The 25,690-nt window shown below is 37.5% G+C and overlaps 1 protein-coding gene and 1 long non-coding RNA gene across 2 annotated transcripts in view; one reads left to right on the top strand and one right to left on the bottom strand.

The window, feature by feature from the left end:
• Positions 1 to 13,186, top strand: part of LOC128314533 (uncharacterized) — an 85,755-nt gene extending 72,569 nt beyond the window's left edge. Inside the window, exon 5 of the long non-coding RNA XR_008296279.1 lies at positions 10,821 to 13,186. This is a non-coding gene — a long non-coding RNA (uncharacterized LOC128314533). The remainder of the gene's footprint in view (positions 1 to 10,820) is intronic.
• Positions 13,009 to 25,690, bottom strand: part of GC (GC vitamin D binding protein) — a 31,549-nt gene continuing 18,867 nt past the window's right edge. The window contains exons 7-13 of the mRNA XM_027058158.2: positions 23,613 to 23,742; positions 22,326 to 22,528; positions 21,466 to 21,595; positions 20,916 to 21,013; positions 19,003 to 19,135; positions 15,414 to 15,468; positions 13,009 to 13,183 (exon numbers count right to left, since the gene is read on the bottom strand). Of these exons, the coding sequence (XP_026913959.1) occupies positions 15,439 to 15,468; positions 19,003 to 19,135; positions 20,916 to 21,013; positions 21,466 to 21,595; positions 22,326 to 22,528; positions 23,613 to 23,742 (724 nt within the window). The 3' untranslated portion in view covers positions 13,009 to 13,183; positions 15,414 to 15,438. The remainder of the gene's footprint in view (positions 13,184 to 15,413; positions 15,469 to 19,002; positions 19,136 to 20,915; positions 21,014 to 21,465; positions 21,596 to 22,325; positions 22,529 to 23,612; positions 23,743 to 25,690) is intronic.

The following is a 25,690-nucleotide window of genomic DNA, read 5'->3' as shown; positions in this document are numbered from 1 at the left end:
TCTTGGTATCACATTTTGAGATTTCAGGTCTCAACTATATATCTTAGTTGGAATCTTTCTGCTTTCTCATTGGATCTCAAGGATAGAAGGTAGTTAATGATGTTAATCATACTTTTCAGTTAACATACATTATCATCTTTGGTTCATGTAAGGCTCAGCGTTTAATATATCCCCATAACCCCATATCCCTCTGCCTATGACTAATCATTCTATGTGCTTCCTATGTATACTTTCACTATGTATCTGTTCTTGTGAAATATAAAAATTTTGTTTTGCAGGTATGTATTTTTCATTGGAATAGATGGTATTGTGTAAAAAAATGTCATTGTTTTTTTTTTTTTATTTTTTTGTGTGAGCACTATGATTTTAAGATCCATCCATGTTGCTATATGCACATTGTTTGGTGTTTTTAATGTCTGTGTAATAGTCCATGGTGTGGGTCCATTACATTCTACCTGTTTATTCTTCTAGGCTAGGGCTGGATAGGCAGTTTTTGTTTGACTCTCTACCTCCACAAACAGCACTACAAAAGCATCCTCCTCCATGTTCTTTTTCAGACCCACGTGATAATTTTAAATGTATTTATATGTTTATGTATTTATCTCCAAGTACAGAATGTGGAATCAGAGTTTACGTCTATGAGTAATTGGCTAAGGGCCTCTAGATTCCTCCCACAACATATACACCAGACTGCACTCCAACCAGCAGTGCATGAGGGGTCCTTTGTCCTCAGATCTTCACCAACTCTTGTCATTACACAGCTTTCCAAGTTTCTTCAGTCTCACAGAGGTAAAGTGATAATCTCATTGTGATATCTCATTGATATCTCATTGATTGCTTTTCTCCAATAATTAATGAGTGTGATTATCTCTTTATATGCTCACAAGTCTTTTGGGTTTCCTCATCTGTATTTTGTTTATTTAATTTTTTATTAATAGGTTAAATTTTTTTTTATTACTAGGCTTTATCTTTTAGGGCAGTTTTAGATTTAGAGAAAAACTGAGCCAATAGTACAGTTCCCATACTTCCTCCCCAACTCCCATATTGTTGCCCCTCTTCACACCTTACATTTGTATGATACATTGGTTACAATTAGTGAACCATAGTTTATTTAGATTTCTTTAGTTTTTACCTAGTACACTTTCTTGGTTCAGGATGCCAACCAGGGTACCCCATTGTATTAATTTTGATGTCTCCTTGGGCCCCCCTTGGCTGTGACAGCTTCTCAGACTTTTCTTGGTTTTGATGACCTTGAGAATTTTGAGGAGTACTGGCCCAGGTATTTTGTAGAACGTCTTTCTATTGGAATTTGTCTGATGTTTTTCTCATTAATAAACTGAGTTTATGGATTTTTAGGAGAAAGACCACTGAAGTAAAGTTTCATGTTCATTCGATCATTATCAAGAGTACATTCTATCTACATGACTTATGACTATTGATGTTGATTTTTATTACTTGGCTGAAGCAGTGTTTTTTAGGTTTCTTTCCTGTAAAGTCTCTTTTTTCCCCCCTTTTTACATAGTATACTCTTTGGAAGAAAGTCACTATTCAAAGTCCATACAGAAGGAGTGGGGAGTTATGCTCCCCCTCTTTTAGGGGGAGAATATTTACAGAATTCATTGTAATGCTTTTGCAAGGAAGTTTGTCTCTCCTCATTTACTAATTTATACAATAATTTATTTATATTGGTATGGACTAACTTATCGACATTTATTTATACTTTGAGCTATAATCCAATACTACTGTGTCTATTTTGTTCTAGTTTTGACCACTAGAAACTCCTTACATTGACTCCTGTGTCCTTTTAACTTATCCCAGTGTTCATGGTCCACCCACCATACTTTTTTTTTTTTTTTAGCACTTCCATTCTTTCTGGAGATTTTCTCACTTTGAATATTTTCTCCCTTGGTTTTGGGATAGCCATTTCTCCAAGGGTGCCTAGCTCCTTTTATTGGAGGTTGGTATTAGAAACTAAGATCAGAGTGCTAGGTATTTTCATTGCTTCTGGGTTATGGTTTCTTTTAGGCCTTCTCAGCTGACAGAACAAGCACACACATGTGTGTGTATATACAAATATATATATACATATATATGTATATATATATATATATGTATATATATGTATATATTTGCCCTTAGTTTTACAGACTTTGTTTCTAAATTAAAAAAAAAATGTCTACTTATTTTTGAGAGACAGAGAGAAAGGGCGCAAGCTGGGGAAGGGCAGAGAGAGAGGGAGACATGGAATCTGAAGCAGGCTCCAGGCTCTGAGGTGTCAGCACAGACCCGACATGGGACTCTAACTCATGAACAGTGAGATCATGACCTGAGCCAAAGTCAGACACTTAACAGACTGAGCCATCCAGGTGCCCCCAGACTTTGTTTCTAAAGTTATCTAAGTTGACACCTTTTCCCCTAACTATGTTGGTGAAGTTGTTTCTTCTCTTGTCATAGTCTGGATTCTTCCCTGTGGTCCTTGACCTCGTAAATGATGTTTTTAAAGTTGCATACATTAAGGTTCACCATTTGGGTTGTACAGTTCTGTGGATTTTGACAAATGCATAATGTCATTTATCCACTATTACAGAATCATACAGAATAGCTTCACTACCCTAAAAATGCCCTGTGGTTCCCCTAGTCATTTGATTGACAGATTTTTATTTTTTCCTTTATGCATTTTGTCTGCATGTGTCTGTGAAGTTTACTCAGGGTATACTTTGTTGAACAGCATTCTTTAACCTTTATGTAATAAAATCCATCACTATTTTGCCTATGATTTGTCCTTTTTGAATATTTTTTAAAGTAGGCTGTTCCTGATATCATGTTATGAATATGTTTGCTTACATTTTTCTCTATCAACTTCAGAGTGTTATAATTTTATCTTAAAGACTTTAGTCCATTTGTATCTTTACATATGTTGTTTGATAGCATTCAGATTTAATTTTTCTACACATTGAAGAAAAATTCCAGACCATGTACAAAATAATCTAATGTTTTCACATTGATTTATGATGCCATTACTATAGTTTTCAGTTCCCATATATGCCTGGATTTATATTCTACTCTGCTTAACTATTTGTATGTTATTATATTGTTTATTATTTGTATGGCTTTGTATTATGTCTTTTTTATTTATTTATTTATTTGTTTTTTTAAATTTTTTTAACGTTTATTTATTTTTGGGACAGAGAGAGACAGAGCATGAACGGGGGAGGGGCAGAGAGAGAGGGAGACACAGAATCGGAAGCAGGCTCCAGGCTCTGAGCCATCAGCCCAGAGCCTGATGCGGGGCTCGAACTCATGGACCGCGAGATCGTGACCTGAGCTGAAGTCAGATGCTTAACCGACTGAGCCACCCAGGCGTCCCTTTGTATTATGTCTTAATATCTGCTTATGCACATTCCCAGACATTACTCTTCTTTTTTTAGGCTTTTTTGTTATAGATGTTTTAAAATTTCTACATATATTTTCCAACAAGGATTTTGAATGATTCTTTAAAAAAATTCACCTGGAATTTTAATGGGGGATTGCATTTAATTTATAGATAAATTTGAAGAAAATTTATATTTTTATGACAGTCATTCACTTCAAGAGCATAGACTATCTTTTCACTTATTCAGCCCACCTTTAATGGTTTTATCAGACTTTTAAACTTTTCTGAATGCATGAGCAGAGTTTAGAAGCTTTCTGCTGCGTACTTTGCCCGAGGTTGAATCCACTACAATTCAACCTTCTTCCCCTACTATGTTCCCAAATTCAAGACAGCCTTTAGAGAATTCTCCAGCCTTCAGACTCTCCAAACGTTCTCATAATTATTGTTATCATGGCGGTTAGTTCTTCAAATCATTTTAGTTTCCTTTCACATTTAGAGTTGTTCAGGTTTGGAGGAAAGAGTCAGCAGCTTGCTTTAAGTCACCATCCTGATAAGCCTGGTGCAATTTTGTTGTTAAAGGGGCCTGAATAAGGCTGTGTATTGCTTTTGTGTGTGGAGGGAGGGGAGGGGCGGAGGGAAGAAGTCTCTTACTTGATCCATTTTGGTACCTGTAAAATACAGACCTGACCTGAAAAACTGCAGGCCCACGTGGAGGAGCACAAATGGAGGCCCACATAGCATATGTCTAAATATTTGAAGGTTTGAAAGCAATCTGACAAACTGTTAAATAAATAAAACATGTTGTATCCTCCTTGTTTGGCAAACATACTTTTATAACAACCTGAAAATCCAGGTTTAAGCTTAAAATCCTTAGATTCCTCTGAATTCTGTAACAGAACTTGGTAAAATGCAAAAAGCCAGCGTCTACCCAGTGGCCTGTCTCTGTCCACCTCCGTGGTGATCTCACACATATGCATATGCAGACCTTGGTCCACAAATCTAACCCCTGTCCACGTCCTCTAGAGACAACTGCCTCTTGGGCCACCAGTGTGGTCTTTCTAGTGAGGAGGGCTGTGCAGGTGCTGCAATGGAATGGAATTCTGGCATCCTGGGTACTAGATTGAGGTGTGGAAGGAGGAAGAGTAGATTCTAGGGTTGGCATATTCCTTTGGCTCCATGGATGTCTGGCTCCATGGTGCCATGGGAGAGTCCTGGCTAGGCAAGGCAAGAACAAGGTACCCTAAAGTGTGGTGCCCAGAGCTGGAGTTCTGTGTGCCTAGGTCTAAGGGAGGTAGTGGTCAAGTACTGTTACTTTTTTTAGGCTTAGGCTTTGAAGAAATATCATCCATTCCATTTCAGTTCTGAAGAGGTATAGTTGTTGCCTAACCTGATATAGGGGAGAACTTTCTGTTTTGGGGGTAAAATGAACTATGGATTATGAGAAGAAAGACATCTCCTCCCAAATTGCTTTTCTTCCTGTTCTACCTGCAGAATGTAGATATGAATCACAAGTTTGCTCTTAGCCTGGCTCCTAAAAGAGCATGGACTGACTTAAAACAGAGGCTGGAAAGTGTGGATGGTGACTTGGGAAAGCAAGCCCTCTTTTATTTATTTTATTTTATTTTATTTTATTTTATCTAAAAAAATTTTTTTAATGTTTTATTTATTATTTTCGAGAGACAGAGGGAGACAGGCAGAGCATGAGCAGGGGAGGGATAGAGAGAGAGGGAGACACAGAATCCGAAGCAGGCTCTAGGCTCTGAGCTGTCAGCACAGAGCCCCACGGGGGGGCTCGAACTCAAAAACTGTGAGATCATGACCTGAGCCAAAGTCAGATGCTTAACTGACTGAGCCACCCAGGTGCCCAACAAGCCTGCTTTTAATGAGACTTCACTAAGGATGGATCATATAGTTGTTTTGAAGTTGTGTTATGGTTAGGATTAAAATCAAATAATGTGTTTCCTTAATTATCTGTGCATAGAAAAAAGGGCTCAATCCTGAAAAGTCCACATCACTGATGTTCTTAGCATTTTATGTAATGGGATAAAAACAGTCTTTTATTAAGGAGGGGAGGGTGAAGAGGACAAGATGCAATCTTTGTTCCTCTTTTGTAAGGGCTGTGCTCTGGACTGGCAGAGTCATGAATCAATCTCTGCTTGGGAGGGGTGAACAGTACTGTATTTTGCATAAAGTAGCAGAAAAGGTGCAAATCTCAGAGGTACACAAGTCAGAGAGACAGTGGAGTTTAAACGACTGGTTACTTCCGGTTCCTGTTGTGTCTCAAATCTTCGTGAAGTCGATGAATGATAAATAGTGATGGCCTCATCGCACTTGCAGCACAAGGGATGGGTGGGTCTAGGTCGTGCCACTGGTGTGCTCTGATCACCTGAGTTTCTAGGTAGAAGTCCAGTCCTTTCATGTTTTCTACATACGGCTCGTAAATGTAAGCAGTGGAGTGGAGGCAGTGACCAGTTTCATAGACAGGTGCTCCTGAGGGAAGTGTCTTCTTTTTAGTTATGTATTAAACCACAGTACATCCTGCCTTCGTGGCTGTTTTCCAGGAACAGCTAAGAAATAGAAGAAAGATCTGGGAGGTCTATTTTCACAAACAATGATCTGGTCTAAATTTACGGCAACAATGATGCGGTTCTAAAATTTTTAACATGTCAGAAAATTTTACTCAATGTTTGCATGATATAGCCATGGAAGTGCTTAGAGCAACCATTTTGAAATACAGTTGTGCTAATTAAAAATTATATAATCGACTATATATAATTGCTAATTGGTGACGTTGATTTTATTTGAACCAAAATTAATCACAGATTTCATTATTGCAGTCTTTTGAGTTAATAACTGATGATGCTTCACTATATAATTCTGTGCTTTTTACATAGAGACATTCTATTAGAAGTTAGATTAATAGCTGAGTGTATTTGTCAGCTTGACTTGAATATATTAGACATCATAATTGGGAACATATGAATGACAATGAGCCAAATATGATAAACTGGATGAGAAAAACTCATTGTAGACTGTAATTCACGTTTTTCAATGGTAAGTTTGTAGTAGTTTTGACCTTATTCTGAGTTTATATTAGTTTCTTATTTTCATCTGAGTAATTTTATAATATCTAAATTTATTCTATGCACTACTTCTCAGATTACTGATCTAGAAAGTAATTTTTTAAAAATGGTGATTTTCTTTCTGCTCAGCAAATCTATATTTGGCTTAGACTCCTATTTACATGATTTCTCCAACCTTAGGAGTGCTTTGTCATATTCTGCATAGCCATTGCCAATGACAAATAGTTTGATCTACAAATTTTATCTGGAGGGTGGTTTTAAAACGTTTGCAAATTATTTGATACTTCATTCAACAACAAATGCAGTCTATCTCATCTTGTCTTGAAGCACTGCCTGTTAAAATAGAATGCAGTGGAAAGAGAAACTCAACAGGTGAACACAGGGGAAAGGAAGGAAAAATAAGATAAAAACAGAGAGGGAGGCAAACCATAAGAGACTCTTAAATACAGGGAACAGACTGAGGGTTGCTGGAGGGGTGTTGGGTGGAGAGATGGGCTAAATGGGTAATGGGCATTAAGGAGGACACTTGCTGGGATGAGCACTGGGTGTTATATGTAAGTGATAAATCACTGGGTTGTACTACTGAAGCCAAGACTATACCGTATGTTATGAATATAAATAAAAAAAAAATAAGTAAAAAAAAATGCAGTGGGAAGGATGCTGCCTGACATCGAAGGGTTGATTAGAAAGGGCAGTTTCCAGGGACACCTGGGTGGCTCAGTCCAACTTCAGTCCAGGTCATGATCTCAGTTCACGAGTTGGAGCCCCGCATGGGACTCTGCTGACAGCTCAGAGCCTGGAGCCTGCTTCAGATTCTGTGTCTCCCTCTCTCTCTGCCCCTCCCCAGCTCTCTCTCTCTCAAAAATAAATAAAAACATTAAAAAAAAAAAGAAAGAAAGGACAGCTTCCACCATTATGTCTTAAAAACTCAGGAATCTGTAGCCACCTAAGAAAGGTCTGGCTGTCCTGAGGCTGCCTGAGAAGACCACCTGACCAGACTACCTCGAGCCCGCCCTCTGGTTCCTTTTGGGCCCAGTCCAGCTTATGTGAATGGAACCACCTTCAGGATGGGCCCCACTGCTGCCTGACTGCAACTGCACGAGAGACCCTGAGCTCAGTCAACTCGGATAGACGTGAGCAAACTTTTAATGATTGCAATTGTCTTCAGCTGCTCTGTCAGGGTGGCTTTTGATTAAGCCATAGTAAGTGGCACACTTACCAAGTAGTACATGCTGTACCTGACTTACGGGAAGTGCTTAGTGCATGTTCAGTATTGCTAGATCAGTCTTTGCTGTTAGCTTGTGTTCATCTCACCAAACCCATGTTACCTGTAAATTAGATGTATTAGGATCTGGATTATCTGCCTCATGTAAATGTGAAGATTAGATGAGATCATAGAGGAAAGTTTCCAAAAAAGTAACATCAAAACTGCTTAAAAGCATGAAGTTGAACAAAAATCAAGATGGCTGCACTATTCTTCAGAGGAGCTTGATTTTAAAGTAACCTTTTTCCTGTCTTCCCCAAACCTCTCCTCCTCTTTTGGTCTTTTGTTTCAGGAACCACACAGCCTGAAAAACCACTAAGGAGGCTGGCACACACACACAATTTGTGTAGAAACCGACTAGGTCCTGTATTTCCCTACCCACCCCTCCGCATCGTCAAGCCCCTTCCTCTGGGTAGGCTTGCAGTTTCTGAAGACCTTAGCCTGCTTCAGTCTCCTTGCCCCACTAAGCAATACACCTCTTGTTCCTCTTTATCCCAAACTCTGTTTTCGAGTTATATTTTGGCCCCGAAGCACACAGGTCAGTTATAGACAACGATACAGTGTGTAAAAAGTGAAGTATCATACTAGTTTTTTTTTTTTTTTACATGTTCTTACCTAATTCTTACTCCATCACTTATGCTATATTTAAAGAGAGAAAAATTGCTTAATTTTTTTTTCTCAAAATTTTAAACATTCTCAGGAACTAAATGAAAAAATTAGACTGATCATTTGGTTGTGTTGTGTACAAAGTTGCCAAATTGACACAGTTGTTAAAATCTCTGAGAATAAAAGTTGAAACTTCTGTATCTTGTTAACTTGGCTTTTCATGTTGTTCTAAATAGAGCTGTAGCACAAAGTAAGCATATTCCAGGTGATTAGTACTGTCCGTTTTATGAAAATCTGATTTCAGAATAGATTTCTGCACGGCCATCTGTCTTTAGGCCTGTCAACCACAAGGTGGAGGCAAAGATTTTTATTTGAAACAGGCATGCCTTCCAGAGGCTTTTCATGGTGCAACACACAATGTGACAAAGATCCATATTTCTGATATTGAAGCGTGGGAAGAGACACTAGTTCATTGTTGGAAACTTTCTTACTGGGGTAGAAACAATACAGGACTTCTAAACCGCTCATCTGTGGATGGGTAAGTAGGTACTATTGTTAATTGCAAACTAGAATTTGCTGAAAAGCATTAGTTATACAACAGGGAGATTTGTGGTGGTGGGTGCAGTGCAAGGAATAATTAGGTACTTTTCTTGGCCTAATAGGGAAAAAAAAGCTCAGATCCTGGAAGAAATGGAGAAGGATGGAATAGCTTCTGGAAAGGGGCATCTTTTGACTTGATTATCTATGACTAGGTTTCTTTCTTTCTTTCTTTCTTTCTTTCTTTCTTTCTTTCTTTCTTTCTTTCTCTCAAGTTTATTTATTTATTTTGAGAAAGAGAGAGAACACATGACAGCACAAACCGTGAGGGGCCAGAAGAGAGGGAATAGAGAGAGAATCCCAAGCAGGCTCTGCACTGACAGTACAGAGCCCCACGCAGGGCTCAAACTCACGAACTGTGAGATCATGACCTGAGCAGAAACCAAGAATCCTCCCCACGACTGGGTTTCTTTAATGGGAGACAAAAATTTCACTGAATAATTAAAAAAAAAATGTTTATTTACTTTTGAGAAAGAGAGGGAGAGAGTGAGCAGGGGAAGGGGCAGAGAGAGAGAGAGGGAGACACAGATTCCGAAGCAGGGTCCAGTGTCCCCACTATCAGCACTGAGCCCCATGCAGGGCCTAAGCCCAGGAACCATGAGATCATGACCTGAGTTAAAGTCAGCCGCTTAACAGACTGAGACACTAAGGCGCCCCGCGTTGTATACTTGACAACATTTTCCTAATGCAATGGCAGACCGAGAGAAAATGATGTTAGAAATTTACCCTTGCCCCGGGTACCTGGGTGGCTCAGTTGGCTAAGCATCTGACTCTTGATTTCGGCTCAGGTCATGATTTCACAGTTAGTGAGTTCAAGCCCCGAGTAGGGCTCTATAGTCACAGTGCTGAGCCTGGCTGGGATTCTCTCTTTCTCTCTCTCTCCCTTTCTCTCTGCCCCTCCCCTGCTCTCTCTCTCTCTCTCTCTAAAATAAATTTAAAAAACAAATAAATTTACCCTTAACCAAAAGGTCCTTAACTGGTTAATTTCAGATGTCTCCCTTTTCCTAATGTGGGTGAGGGTGTCAAGCTTCCAAGGCAGTGATTTGCAGGCTTTTGCACTTCAGGTTCCACTCAAGACCTATTACCCATCTACTCTCCCACCCACCTCCCTCCATCAATCCCCAGTTTGTTCTCTATCTTTAAGAGTCCTGTGGCTTATTTTCCTTGCTCTCTCCCACCACCAATCCTCCTTAGGTTCATCTGTTTTGTTTCTTAAATTCCACATATGAGTGAAATCATATGGTATTTGTCTTTTTGATGAATCACTGAATTCTACTCCTGAAACCAATATTACACTATGTGTTAACTAACTAGAATTTAAATAAAAATTCGAAAAGAAAAGAAAAAAAAGACTAGTTAAATCTGTGTCTCTGGGAATTGTTGGTCTCTCATTTGGGTGAAGGTGAGGCTTTCGTGGTCGGAAGATCAGAGTCATAAAAACACAAGCTTCTAAGCCTTCAGATTTATTTTTAGCTATTTGGAATTTGGGTACACTGTCAAGTTGACCGAATTCTTGTTTCATGAGAGTTTATTGCTGTTGAATTAAATGACATCATAGACACAATCCCTTTGCTATGTTTTTAAATTAAAATCTCCATAAAAAAGAGCTTTGTTTTTGTTGAAGGATTTCCAGGAAAAGGTATTGATGGCGTAGACCAATTAAGGTGATGGTTCTCAGGTGACAGTTCGAGAATCACCTGTGAAATGACTTAGGCATCTAGAAAAGCACAGGAGGTTAGTACTACAATTTGAAAGACAGTAAGCCTGATAAAGGACAGTGCAAATAAAAGAAGTTTTGTGTGATGGCTACCCTTTTTTGTGTCAGTTTGGCTAGGTTATGGGGGCCATTTGTTTAGTCAAATGTTAGTCTAGACATTTCTGTAAATGTATTTTGCAGATGTGATTGACATCTACCATCAGCTGACATGAAGTAAAGGAGATTACTCTTGATGATATGCAAATGCCTCATCCAATCAGTCAAAGGCTTTAAAAGGAAAAACTGAGACTTTCCAGAGGAGACTTTTACCTCCAAGCTGCAGCACGGAAACAAATCCTTTGTGGTTTCCACACTGTTGGCCTGCCTTGTGGACTTCAGGCTTGCTGGCTCCATGACTATGTAAGCCAATTCTATAAAATCTCTTCATTTTTCTATCTCCTCTTAGTTCTATTTTCTTGGAGAACCCTTATCAATATAGTGTGTAAATGCCATTTTTAGAAATACACAGTTTTGCTTATCATGGTGAGTATCTGGTTTCTGGAAGAAGGTGATAGGCAATGCATAAAAAACTGAGGATTATTTAATAGACACAAGTAAATTCAGCTATGGTTGACAGTAGATGGAAATTCAAAAGCATGTCTTTAACGATGAGAAGCACTTAGGAAGTAAGTGTAAGTTTTGGCAATATCTTCTCAAAAGACCTCTGCTTCCCATAAAGTGGAACAAATACAGGCATAATTATGCATATAAAGTCTAAAATTAAAATTCTTGTATTAGAATGATGGTGTATTTGGGTCAGATATGCTTAATATAAAAAAATAATGAAAGGTGTTCAGAGTTGGCTGGAAAATCTATCCACAGGAGCCCTGAAAACACTACTTCAGCCCATCATGTAATACTTATTGAATACTTAGTGGCAAAAAAACACCCGGTGCTGCTTGGTCAGGCATAAAAATGCTTGACCAAAATTGACTTGTTTGTAGTGATTAATGAACATTTTGTGAATGTAATTTCTCAAATAAGAACAGAGTAGAATTTTCCAAGATTAAATTTACAGAGAGATAATTCTGGGTGACATCCAAAGAAAAAGGGGTCTGTGGTTAAATTTAGGGAATACTGAATTGTACACAGTAAACTGTGCCTCTTCAAGGGCGCTAACCTAGATTGTTTCCAGAAGTAGTTTAGTTAAGGAACACATTCTTCAAGTATGCCCACTAATCTTGCATGGCATACTGGACCTTGAAAACGAAGTCTCTTCTTTATTGTTGCATTGGGCCATTCATTTGCCTTTTTGGAGTTTCATTCTCTCATTTTTATCAGTGATGTTTACATATCAGAATTGGTTTTGAAACTTCAGCAAGGTACTTTCAGAAATGATAAAGAACTTTAAGAAATCTAAAATACTGCCTAAGTATGTAGCACATAGTTGGTTGCCTCTTTTTTTTTCTTCATTGTATCTAAAGAACTCATTTGAGGTTAATTTCCTAACATTAGGGAATATTTGTGTAAGGTAGGACTCAACCTTCTACCGACACTGCAAAGGGACAGGCATTTTACTTCCCAGATACTGGCAGCTAAAGTCTTGAGCATTTGACCTTGACTTAGTTAATGAAATTCTCCCTGCTGGGACTTAGAATCTTGAGGAGTGACCAGGGATGATTTTGGTTAATGTGACTCCAGTTACATTTGCTATAAAATCTATATCTCTACCATAGAACTCTATATCTACCATGAGATAAATGTAAAGTCCTTCAGGTAATTAATTATAAATATAGACGTTTTCCTTGGCTTGTATTGGTTTGAGAGGTATTTATTTGAAAGGTATGATCTTTTTTTTCAAAACTAAATATGTTGAGTTAGAACACCTTCACTTTCCCTGAGCAAAGAAAGCACATAGAAATATTCTCTACAGTGTACACATGATAAATTGGATTAAGCTGAAATCAGGTTTTTAGAATTTTGACCCAATAAATTGCTCTGAGGAGTCATCTTTAACAAAAACTTGTTCAGGCCACAGAGATTTTCTTTTTGTAAGGTAGATGTTACTTAATCCCATACAACCTGCACCTGGGAGCAAGGTTTTCTCCAGAAGGTGGTGGTGATGGTGATGGTTCTTAAGGAAGTGAGTAATCCCAGGCTATTTATGATAGAAGCCTGGCTAACTTTTCCTTAATGGTACCTATTAGGCCTGAGGAGCAATTAAGAAATGGAACTTTGTGTACTGGGAATTTGAAAGTGGATACTTAACGTTGTGAATCTTCTAGAAATAGATAGAAAACCGGTGCTTGTAAGGTGGGGGCTGCCTATCTCAGCATTTTTGTGAAAATCACAGGGACAGTGCCGAAGATCAATGTGGTGACATCCTTGGTGACATTTATGATCTGCATTGTTTTTATTTTATAGCAAATTATCATACTTCTCATTGTATAAAGATACTGTAGTTAATAAAAAGCAGGAAGTATTCTACTGGTCTCCCCAGGAGCTCTGGTTTTGCTTAGGTAAGGCCATCAGATGTTGTTCCCAGGGTGGTTCCAGCACTAGATCTATGAGAACAAGGCAAATAAATGTTAGACAAACAGCTAATGGGCACAATCATAATACTGCTCAGCAGAAGTTTATAAGATCAGGTTATTTTTATGTTTTAAGAGAAACCTGTCTAGCATGACCCATATATCCACTGTGACCCACCTGATGGGTCCAGAATAAAAATGTAAGAAATTCCCAAAACCTGTACATAAGGCCATCACTGTTGTTATGCCAAGGTATATCATAGCTTTTCTTTTCTTCTTTGAACTAAGGATGTATGTAGCTTTGTGCTCTGAGAATGTTCTCTGCCATAGCAAAAAACACAGCAACCATGAGGCTTCTTAGTCATGGGATTGAGATGATAGTTTTTTATTTTAGTAAAACACTTAGTGTAAGTTCTTATCAAATCCCCTTCTACATTGTAATGAGCCAAATGTGTCTCCGTTTTGATTCCCGCCCACCCAAGATACTACAGCAGTTATACCATAGTTCTATTTGCACCGTGCAAGAAATTCTACCTTTCATTGTCCTGTGTGAGGTTATGTCTGAGGATGAGACAGACACACCTGTGTTTTCCTCACTTGTTTCTTTCAAAGTGTAATCACCTGGCTATGCTGAGTTCTTAGGTTTCTCTCATGTAAGCACCTGCTGAGTGTAATTCTGGTAGTGCTTTCTACCCAACTTGAATCTTCAATGTGGACCAAATCCTTTATCTGTTGGCAACTCGGGGAACACCATTTCCAAAGCTGAAGGAAAAAGATAACTAGATTTATGGGATTTATTAAGAGACCATAATTCTCCAGTGAGACCTACACATGTGGCCACAATCCATCAATTTTGGGGCTTGAAGAAAGAAAGTGATCAAGGGGACCACTAACTGTCCAGATGACAACTCAGGTTTACAATGGTTTTAGTTAATCAAATAGCATCACACTGTTGACTGGAAGACCTGAATCATAGGTGTCCTTGAGGATGAGAACACCTTGAGACAAAGGCTTCTACTTCTACAAGGCCAAATCTCTGACGAGATGAAGGCTTTCACTGAGAAGACCGGCAGGGCTAGCCAGTTGGTTTAACAGTTGTAGGAACTGCTTCCTACTAAACAATATGTGCCACTTCGGTCATTGGAGAGCTGATGTGTTCTAGTAAGAGAAAAATCAAAAGAAAATGGATCTATTCTAGAGCAATTTAAAATCTGAAAAGACTCTCTGGGGGAAACTTGTTTTAGTTTAGATTTACATCTGTAATAGAAGCAACTGTAGCAACTTTGCTAATGGTATTTCTTGGCATTTTATACACATCACCTCACCTTCATCGTTACAACAATGCTGGGAGGAGCAGTTGTAATTTTCTTTTTACAAAAAAGGTAACCGAGCTTTAGGGGGTATAGATAACTTGCTCACAGAGATGGATAGTTGGAGTGGAGATTCTAATGTAGACTGGGTAATTCCCCAAATTTCTGTGACCCCCTCCATTGTACTGCCTCTGAGTGTTAATTTTCTTTTTTACTGTTTCAGATGCAAATAGTTTATATTGAAAGCCTGAATGTGGTAGAAGAATTTAATTTCCTTAGTCAATGGTTTTTGCTTCCACATCATTCTTAGGAATGTTGTCAGTAAATTAGCAAAATAAAAATCTTACAGTGGTGAAAAGCCTCAGTTCAAGTAAGGTCTGAGATAGACCCAAATGATTGTTTTCATCACTTTAAATCTCAGAAGTAATCTCTTTAAAATGAATATAATTAAATCTGGAGAGAATAATTTTGTTAATTTGCAGAGCTGAGGTCACCTTCAGTTTAAAGTATGGGGTTCTAGCTTCTGTTCTTAGCCTCTTCATGTATTTTTTAATGGGTAATAAGCGAGTGAGAATATTTCAAACATGCTTTAATTTGAAAAATGCCTTTCTCCTCCTAAGAGCCCTGTGGTCTTTAAGACTTGATGAACTCGGTCTTTAAATATTTAAACTTTTAATTCATCAAAATCCTTGAAATGATCTCTATGCTGTCATTACCTTAGATGTGAGGTTGTAATAGGTACGTATCAAGCTGGAGACCTGGTTTCTAGTCCTAGACAGGTCAGAAGTTGGTTGTGTATGCTTGTATAAGCTCTTTAACTTTTTCACATACTTAATATTTTCATCTGTAAAATCAGCTTGAATAGCTAATAGAAAGGAGACTATTCAAATGCTGATTTTTAAAATACATTGTGTAAATGTACATTCTTTGCTGCCTTCAAAAACTATACTTACCTAAGACAATACACATGCATCAGGACTATAGGGTATTTTTCATTTCAGCCTCAATCTGCAATGAAAAAAATGTCTTCTAAGTCATAAAGTATTTTGTAGACTGTTGCAGATGGTATACAAAAATGTGAAACTTGCTTGGGGAAAAGATTCTTGTCAAAATGTCGTTTCATATTTATTTATTGGCCATCATTCACGTTTGGTTCTATACTGTCCCTGCTCTTAAAATTTACAGTGTCCCAGGAAAAACAGACCAGAAAAAAAGTCAATAGCTAATAAGATCTAATTATTGGGTGTGCACAGAGTACAAAGAGAAAACAGAAGAGCTTGAGTGTCAGGGAAGGACTCCCAGAGGAGGTGAGGTTTAAATTGTATCCTGAAACTTGAAAAATTTAGTCAGGATGAAGTAGAAGGATTAGGCAATAGGGGATGAGTCATAATGTGCAAAATCCTTGAGGTAAGAGCAAGCTTAAGGTACTTGAAAACTTGCAAATAGTTCAGGAGAGTCAAAGGAGGAAGAACAAGAAGTAATGGTAGATCTGACTGAAGGGACAAAGGTCCAAACTCTATTTAAAAACAAAACAAAACTTTAGATGCAATGGAGAGCAATTATAGGAATGTATTAACTATTTGGTATTTTACAAAGATTATTCTGATCTCTGTATAGAGAAGAGGTTAGGTGTAAGAAAAGGAAGGGGGGTGGGGATACAACCAATCGGGATGCTGTAATCCAGGCAAAGGATTGCCTCAATTTAAGTACCAGTAACTTAGAAGTAGATAGGGAGACCAAGATACTGAGGTGTTAGAATCATAGAATCAGTAGGATTTGGAATTTGGACGCATATGGAAAACAGGTGAAATACAATAGTATTTGTTATCTTAGACAGTGGGTGAATTGTGATATTCATAAATTTAGGAAATACAAGAGGAGGTTTTTAAGGGGAAGATTTGGGGCACGTTGAATTTGAATTTCTTCTGGAACAAGAGAGCCCCATAAAGTTGGATAAAATGCTCAGTGCTGAAGGAAGAGATCTTGGCCTGAAGTTAGGGATTTGGAGATTAAAGGCATGTCTTTGGATGAGAATGCTCAAGGAAAATGTACTATAAGGATCAAGGAAGAAAACTCTGGAAAGGAGGTAAAGGATGGCTAGAAGAGGACAGTATAAAACAGTATGAGAAGGGAAAACTCCTAGAAGGACAAAAGGTAGAAAATGTTGATACAGATGCCAAAGAAATTGTTTCAAGAAGGAAGGAATAGTTGTGGGTGTCAAGTGTTTTTGCAGAGAAAGCAGGTAAGAAAAGGACTGAAAAACGTTGGTTAGATTTAGCAAGAAGGAGATGGTCAGTGTAATGTTATTGTTATGGTACCATCAGAAGTTCTGTGAAGAACTAAAGAATTAACAGGTGTGAGGAAAGAGAACATACTATTTCAAAAATCTCGGCTGTAAGGGGAGGAGAAAAGAAAAATAATGAGGGAGTAGTGTCTAAAATGTCTTATTTAAGGTCAGGAGAGAAGTAACTTTAAATTGGATGAAGCCAGTAAAAAAGGATTGTTGAAGCAAAATAAGTATAACTAATGGAAGAAGAGCAAGGTAGTGGGATGGGTGGCATTCAGATGGACAAAGCTGACCCAGCACAATTTTTGTCCAGCTTCAGAAATAATTTTGGATTTCAGTCAATAATTATGTCTTTTGGTATCTATACTTTGATTTTTTTTATCATTATTAGCTAAGTTGGGGCTGAAGTCTATGACCATGCCTGGAGTGAGAGTAATGGACTGCAAAGGAATAAACATGATTTTCCTAACATCTGGTAATCTTTGCATATTTCCTTAGACCCATCTGTAAAAGGGAAATTAAAAATAGTACCTTTCACTTAGAAAGGTTTTAGATTATTTTATAAATACATGCACGTAAGGCTATTATCCTTCACATTTAATAATGGCTTAATAAATGCTAGCTATGATGTTGAGGATCATAAAAGCTACTTCTAAGAGCTAGGATAAGCTGTAGTGGATATGCCAGTCTCCCCTGTAGTATGGGCGAAAGAAAGGGGGAGGAGAGAGTCTGTCTCCTCCTTGCCTCGCTCCCACTTGGCCACTTGCGGTTGTCTTTGTTGTCAAAATTGTAATGACCAACTCCAGCATGTAACAGAGCCTTTCTGAAACTTTCTGAAACCATATTTAATGCCCCTAGCACTCTGTTGGGATCTTAGAGGAGCATAGTAATGAGTTCTCAGAAGAATCCTTGGTAGTGCCTGGACTGAATGATGGGTGGAGAGGAAAAAAATTAGAGTCTAATTTTACAACTGTTTCTGCAGCTAATGAGTTTCTATGAGATAATAATATAATAGAACTAGTTCTGAGGGTACCATGGTGAAGCTAAAAGACAATTACACTGGTGGCTATTTGCTGGTCATTTCAAGATCAGGGTGAGGGGTAGGGATAGGTCAACTCCTAATGTTAATTTAGTCTGGTTCAGAAGCCCCTTTGCCGTTCTAGTGGCTGTGCCAAGTATATTTAGAATGGCAGATAGAGGCAGATCCCTGGATATAAATGACTTTGGAGTCAGTGTAGTAGATAGGCATTAATTTTCAGGAAAAATTTGTCAAATATAGGACAAGGGGATTTAATAAATTATACCCCAAATATTACAGAGTCACAGGACAAATATGCATACCAAGCATTGAGAATCAAAGCACATGCTGTTGTAAGTTGAAGTCAGAAAGTAGAGGCAGCTTGGTTACCCAGCTGTGAGATGAGTGTGGAAAGACCATCTAAAAGGCTCATACAAATAGCAGAGGTCTCATCTGAGTGCTCCAGACCATCAAATATGCGTAAGTGCCTCAACTCCATTTATCTCCCTCTTTGCTAGCAATTACTGAAAGACTGGTTGCCCAGCAGCACTGCTCCACACTTACTGGTTATAAAGCAAGAAAATAGTTACAAACCTGCCTTTTCATCATTGTAATTGAAAATACAAAGGTTTTAAATGGCAATATGTTATAGAAAGTAATGGAAAAGCAAGTCAAATGAAAAGCAAGAGACTTGAAGGAAGCCTGTGTTGTGTGCAGTTCAGTTTGTCTTGGATGATGTCAAAAAGGAAAGTGTAATTGGATAAGCAGATAAGAGGGACTAGGAAAGGGTTGTAGAATTGCTATTTTTTGACAGAATGTAAAAGAAAAATATCTCTTAAAATTGAATGAGACTCTCAGAGCAAAATTTGCTGATAACAACTCCTAAGTAAGGTAACTTTATTTTCCTAGGATAAGGCAACCTAATGCAGCTGTTGTATCACCAGCCCCCCCCCTCTCAAAAATAAACATTAAAAAGCTGTTAATATGTTACCACCTACAGTTGGGAAAAACCCTGCACTGTACTTTGTTGTATTCACAAACCTTTTGTTAAAAAAGTTTAACTGCCTCATTTGCTTTTAAATTGGCGTAACCAGGAAACAACTTTTGTCTTTACAATGAAAGTATCAGGAAAAGTCTGCCACATACGGGCATTTCAATAACAAAGGAATGAGTAAATCTGAGTACACAAGTTCTTAAAATACTGTTGGGTGATAAGGAGGGGGTTAAATTTTCTTACCTCTAAATCACAGTAGAGAGGAGGTGAGTTTATGGAACAGCACTTGGAGGCAAAGTCTGAACGCTTGTCAATCAGCCCTTGGAGTTCCAGGGCACTGACGTCAGGCAATTTTGCTCTTAATCGTTCTGCTAGTCTGAAAAACCATATTTATGTAAGGTTTCCATACTTGTATTTTATAAACCTTTCTCATACAAAATGATAACCCACTTCTGGTCTTTTACAATACAAAGATGGAAATAATTGTTCTTAAATTACGGGTCTGTGGAGTGATTCTTAGCGACTCAATTTGAGGTTAGAAAATGAAATCTCCAGCTCTTCTCAGATCCTAAAAGTAAATTTACAAATTGCTGCTAGATTTGAACTCCAGGCTTTCCCCCTTCATTTGCTCCATTATATCAACATAGAAGACTTCCTCTCCTATTCTTGCTGACGTTCTATCTTCTCTCCTGTACTACATTTCAAGTTCCTTAAAAAGACTTTCCCTGTCAGGACTTTATGCCACCTTAATCTTTTTTCTCTTTACTCACTTTATACAACTTCCCCCTCAGCGTGCCTACTTTCCAACTGGCTATGTTGGAAAACACAAAGAAGGTCAGAAACGGGCTCTTGTTCTTAGCTCTACTATCCATTATGTCTCCACCTCACTTTCAAGATGGTGCTAGGACTTGAGTTCTCTAGATTCTCTCCCAATTTGAATGGTCTATAATCTTGGTATCTCTCTATTGTTATAATGGGCAATTCAGTCTGGTTTTCTGACCTCCAGGAACGGTTTGCCAGCCCAGTTGTGGGCAATGGGAGGTAGTAGAAGCCCGAATTTATCTAGTTGGGGTAAGGTGGATCCTGGGAAAACACAAGATGAGGGGGGCTGGTTTGCTTATAAAAGCATTACTGAAATGAGTTGGTCCCAGCTGGAAGGGGAGGCAAGTCAGACCAGGAGGAACTCCGAGGATGGAGAAAGTATGTGCGCGCGCGCGCGTGTGTGCGTAAGCTGGTGCAGTGTTTCAAATACCTAGACTCCGTAGTCTGTCTTGTGATTTTATAACCCTACATGTCAATTCCACTATATTGATAATTTCTATAATCTCAGTATGTTAAAAATATCAGTAATTGCCCCATGCGACCCTGGAGTACAAAACTTGGATTATCTGTTTTATGTTATTCTATACTATTTTTTTATAATTGGGAAATATTTTGAACTTCAGGCTTTCACAGTTTTTCATTTTAGAACTTTGCTAAAGTAGACTTCATTGGGGTCCTACTTTTGGGGATTCTTTGGTCTTTTTGTGGAGTTCCATTTGTGCTTGCTTTAGGCCTATGTTGAGCAAGATGATTTGAAATGGATGTTAGCAATCTACTTAATGAAACTAGGAATGCAATGGGTCTTTAGGAACCCAGCAAAATTTCTTTCACTTTTATGGCCGTTCTTGAGAAATAGGACTACTGACTATTGTACAACATTATTGATGATTAATTAACATTTGTATCTTCAATTTATAGAGAATACATGCTGGTCATGGGTGGTACTACACTTGATTGAAAGTTTGGGTTGTTTGTCAGACCATCTGCCATGAAGTTAGATAACTTCAGTAGTTTTACAGTTCCTCAATCATTGATAGCAATTTCTACATATGGCTTTAGGGCAAAAATGTTGATGAACTGTGGGCTAATCTGTTTTTGTTTTTTTTATGAAGTTCCTATAGGTCTTATAAATATACTTTTGTGCTGTGTTCTAACTGATATCTCACCTGATACACATGACCATTTTTCCCCTCCAAAAAGAACTCCATTTAGATAGAACTCCATATAAATATCAGATTCTACTTTTAAAGTCTCAAGCCTTCAACTATACTTTCAAATCATAATACCATGCTAATATTTTTGATAAATGTGGAGGAAACAGAAAATTTCCTTACTTCTTCTTAAACTCTGTGAAAGTGTTTTCTGAATAATCTGCACACAGTTTCTGTCCCTTGTCAATGAAAGAAGATAATTCCTTTTTCAGTTGAGGGCCCTGTAAGAAAACAATTACATAACAAAATTATTTGTCTTGAAGCACTGCTCTACGAGGCATTAATCAGAATTCTGTGTAATGTGTTATTATGTGTGTTTATTATCTACACCAGATATTGGCAAACATTTTCTACATAAAACCAGATAGTAGATATTTTAGGTTTTGTAAACCAGATAGTCTCTTTTATAATTATTCAACTCTGCCAATAGGACACAAAAGCAGCTATAAACAATGTGTAAACAAGGAGTGAGGCTGTGTTCTAATGAAACACTATGAATCCTGAATTTTGAGTTTCACATTTTAATGTGTCATAAAATTAAAAAAAATAGAAGACCATTCTTGGCTCATGGGTCATGTGAACACAGATATGGGGTCAGATTTGGCCCATGAGCTACAGTTTTCCAACTCTTGACCTAAACCAAGGTTGCTGAAGAAAATAGAGCATATAGTACCTGTGTATTAATGCAGGCAGCAGAGTCCTCAGACTCACAACATTCAGCAAGGCTTTTCAGGGTTGGCTCAAGGATTTTACTGAGGAATACTTCTGGAAGAGGAGTTCTCCTACTTAGTTCAAATATATATCTGGTATGAGAGAGAAAGGAGAGAATGCTCTTTAACATGTGTAGCTTTGTGTAAATGTTCTCTGTATTATAAAAAGGCAGATCACCTGACTTCTGCATCTTAACTAAAAATAAAAGATTTAAGTAAATGTGACTCCAAATTGACAGATTTTGGATTAATATTCTCATTGAAATGCAAATTATTAGCAGTTGCTTTGTAACTATTCTGACTAGTTCATAATGAATTAAAGCTCTGTGTGTACTATATATGCATATGTATATGTTCTATATAAACCTATCTATTTCAAAATAACATGGAACTAGCTTTTGTGCAACTATAACACCATGAATCTCACATAAACCATCAAGTAAAAGCCTTAATTGGCTTTTCTATGAAAACAGATTTCTATAAATTCTTCCATTGTTTTATTCCATTGTTACGCATTTATAAAAATCGTACTTGGACAAATACAGACTTCCAGCCTAAAGTTAGTCTCCATTCTGCTCTCTAATATTGATAATTTTCTGACCTGTTAATACAACCTATTTGTGAAGTATTTCTATGCAATGAATATGCATATACTTATAGCTTATGCAACTTAGGGTATATGCAGCAAGGGTGTATTTTTAGTTTTTGTTGGATCAAAACAGATAAAGGTTTACCCTTTCTTCCATTTAATTTCTTTGTCATTTAATGCTAGTGAATATCCATACTGTCAAGAAAGAAAGTTACTCCAGTTAACTCTACTTACTGATCTATGGCTTTGGTGTTTCCTTTATCACATACGTCTTGACCTGTGGGCAGCTCGACAGCTGGCAGCTCTGGTGTTGGGGCAGCAGGCATGAAGTAAGCGCACATGAAAACGTCCATGGGCGTTTTTTCTTGACAACAGTCCTTAAACTTAGAATTCTTTGTGGCTAAGTTGTCACAGATCTTTACTGTGTATTCAGGCAGCTACAAAAGCAATTGTGAGTTTGTGCATTGTTAGTTTCTTGGTTGGCCTAATTAAAAACAAGGAAGGCTTGGGTGCCTGGGTGGCTCAGTCGGACTTTGGTTCAGGTCATGATCTCGCAGTTCACAAGTTCAAGTCCTGTGTTGGGCTCTGTGCTGATAGCTCAGAGCCTGGAGCCTGCATCAGATTCTAGATCTCCCTCTTTCTCTGCCCCTCCCCTGCTTATGCTCTATCTGTCTCTCTTTCAAAAACAAATATTAAAAAAAAAGAGGAAGTCTTATGTAGGCTTACAAACCTTGGCATGATATAGATGAAAAGTTATAAGTCCGGTTATAGAAAAACACCTATTAATGGAGACCTGTTTTCTTAGGTTGTTATCATCTGGTTTTTTTCCACTATTATTTCTAAAGCTGTCCAGACTTGGGGTGACCCTTATCTAAAGCACCAGTTCAAATTCCTATCTAAAGGATTATGTAAATAAAAAATGATGAAAAAAATTGACCATCAAATTATAACAGGTATAAACATGAGCAGCTTTGAATGATAATTGTTGCAGTATTGTTCAGTAGAACTTTGAAATGATCTGTATCTATGCTGTCTTATGCTATTGTACGTTTAAAATGTGGCTAGTAGGGTGCCTGGTTGGCTCAGTCAGTAGAGTATGTGGCTCTTGATCTCAGGGTCATGAGTTGGAGACCCATGTTGGGTATATAGATTAAGTAAACTTTGTTAAAAATTTTTTTTTTTCTTATGTGGCTAGTGTATTGAGGAACTCAAGTCTAAATATTATTTAAGACATTAAAATTAAGTTAAATAAGTGAAGTTTAATGATAATTAAACTGCATTGGGTTGTGCAGGAAGAGTAAGGGATTCTTAGGAATTAGATAATCTTGTCCTTGTGTGTGGACTTTGCCATTTACTATTTGCAAGACTTCAAGTTATTCATCCCTGTTAATCATTACTCATCTGTAAAACGGAGTTAATGACACACTTAAATTTCATGAGGATTCACTGAGTTGATGTATGTAACCAGCAATTTAGAGTGCTTGCCACACAGTACATGGTACATGATGATGATTCTCTTACCTCCTTGGCCATACAGTCCTCAGAGGTAGACTCACAGCACTTGGAGAGGATTGTGGTGATCTCTTCAGCTAGTGGCAAAACATCCTCCAGATCAGCAGTAGGCACTTTCTGGGCTAATTTTACGAGATGGCTAAATGGATAAAAATGGATTGTTAGGTTACCCATATTCTGTTCTCTTTTTCCCTATGAACATACAGTCTGGAGGAAAATTACCATGGCTTCAAACCTTTGTCCTTGATAGCTGCGTGGAACACATCTGCTATGCAATGCTTCCTATGTGCTAGAGCCGCTAATCAAAATTCAGTCATCCTAAATAAATCGTTTTGTATTTTTAGTACTGATACGCAGCTTTTCTTCTTGTCCCATCCACTACTCGAAGCACGCCTTTAAAATGTTAGATCTACGACAACAATAAAGCACTAAGTCCCTATTCATAAGACCAATAGCCTATTTTTGTGGCCCCTCATTGTACTTTTAAAAATAGTTTATAAATTCTCTTAGAAACTACAGATAAAAGAAATATGAAGACTTATAGCCCTAGATCATAGAATTAACAAATGCTGGTATTTTGGTATATAACCCTGAAGCATTTCATCAGGTTTACCAAGTATTTCATAAAGGATTCTGCTCTGCTACACTATTTATATATTTGCCTTTTTCACTTAACGATACAGAAAACATTCCTGATCTACAAGTATTCTTTTAAAATTTTGGCAAAAACACATAATAGCGTTTGCATCTTAACTATTTGAGCATATAATTCAGTAATGTTAAGTATATTTACTGTAAGTAAATATCTGTAAATACAGCAGATTTCAGAATCTTTTCACCTTGCTAAATTGAAGCTCTGTACCCATTGAAAATTGACTGCCTCCACTCCAATCTTGTGGCAACCACATTTTTCCTTTTGTTTCTATGATTTTTCACTGCTTTAGATACTACAAAGTGGAATCACACAGTATTTGTCCTCTTGTGACTGCTTATTTTGCTTAGCATAAGACATTTAGGTTTCTTCTACTTCTTGGCAATTGTGAATACTGCAATGAACGTGGGTGTGCAAATATCTCCTTGAGATTCTACTTTGAATGCGAAAGTGGGATTACTGGATCATACGACTCTATTTTAAAATTTTTGAGAACTCCATATTGTATTTCATAATGGCTACACCATTTTGCATTCCCATTAATAGTGCACAAGGATTTCAATTTCTCCACATTCTTGCCAACACTCATTTAGAAAGTGGCCATCCTAAAGGGTATGAGATGATCTCTTATTGTGGTTTTGGTTTGCATTTCTCTTATGATTAGTGATATTGAAAATCTCTTCATGTGCTTGTTGGCCATTTCTATATCTCTTGGAGAACTGTTTAAATAACTTGATTAGACAGAATTGAATACTTTGTTATTGTTGAGTTACGGAAGTTCCTTAAACAGAAGCTTATGTTTGATGTAGTTCCATTTATCTATTTTTGCTTTTGTTGTCTATTCTTGGTCATTTCCAAAAAATCCTTGTCAAATTCAGTGTTCTGAAGCTTTTCCTTTTGTCTTCTAAGAGTTTTATAGTCTTAGGCCTTACGTTTAATCCATCTTGAATATTCAAATCTGTTGTAAGAGTTCAATTTAATTCCTTAGCATGTGGATATCCAATTTTTTCAGCACTATTTGAGAGTGTCCTTTCCACATTGTGTAGTCCCAGCACCTTTGTTGAAAACAATTTGGCCAATCTGGCCAATTTGGATCTGTTCCATTGATCTACCTACATATATATAAATTTATACATTTATAAATTTATATATCTAAACATTTATATATATGTATTTATGCCAGTGCCATAGCATCCTGATCATTATTGCTATTAGTGTGTTTTGAAATTATAAAGTGTGAGGCCTCCAACTTTGTTTTTCTTTAAGATTGTTAGGCCTGTATAGAGTCCCTTGGCATTCTATATGAATTATGAATTTTAGGATGCCTTTTTTTTTTCTGCTGCTGTCAAAAATGTCACTGGGGTATCGATAGGGATTGCATTATATCTGTAGATTGTTTTGAATAGTAGGAGCATTTTAACCATATTCTTACATT

This window comes from Acinonyx jubatus, chromosome B1, assembly GCF_027475565.1.
Source record: "Acinonyx jubatus isolate Ajub_Pintada_27869175 chromosome B1, VMU_Ajub_asm_v1.0, whole genome shotgun sequence".
Classification (NCBI taxonomy): Eukaryota; Metazoa; Chordata; class Mammalia; order Carnivora; family Felidae; genus Acinonyx; species Acinonyx jubatus.
This window is presented reverse-complemented; position numbering and strand designations above follow the sequence as displayed.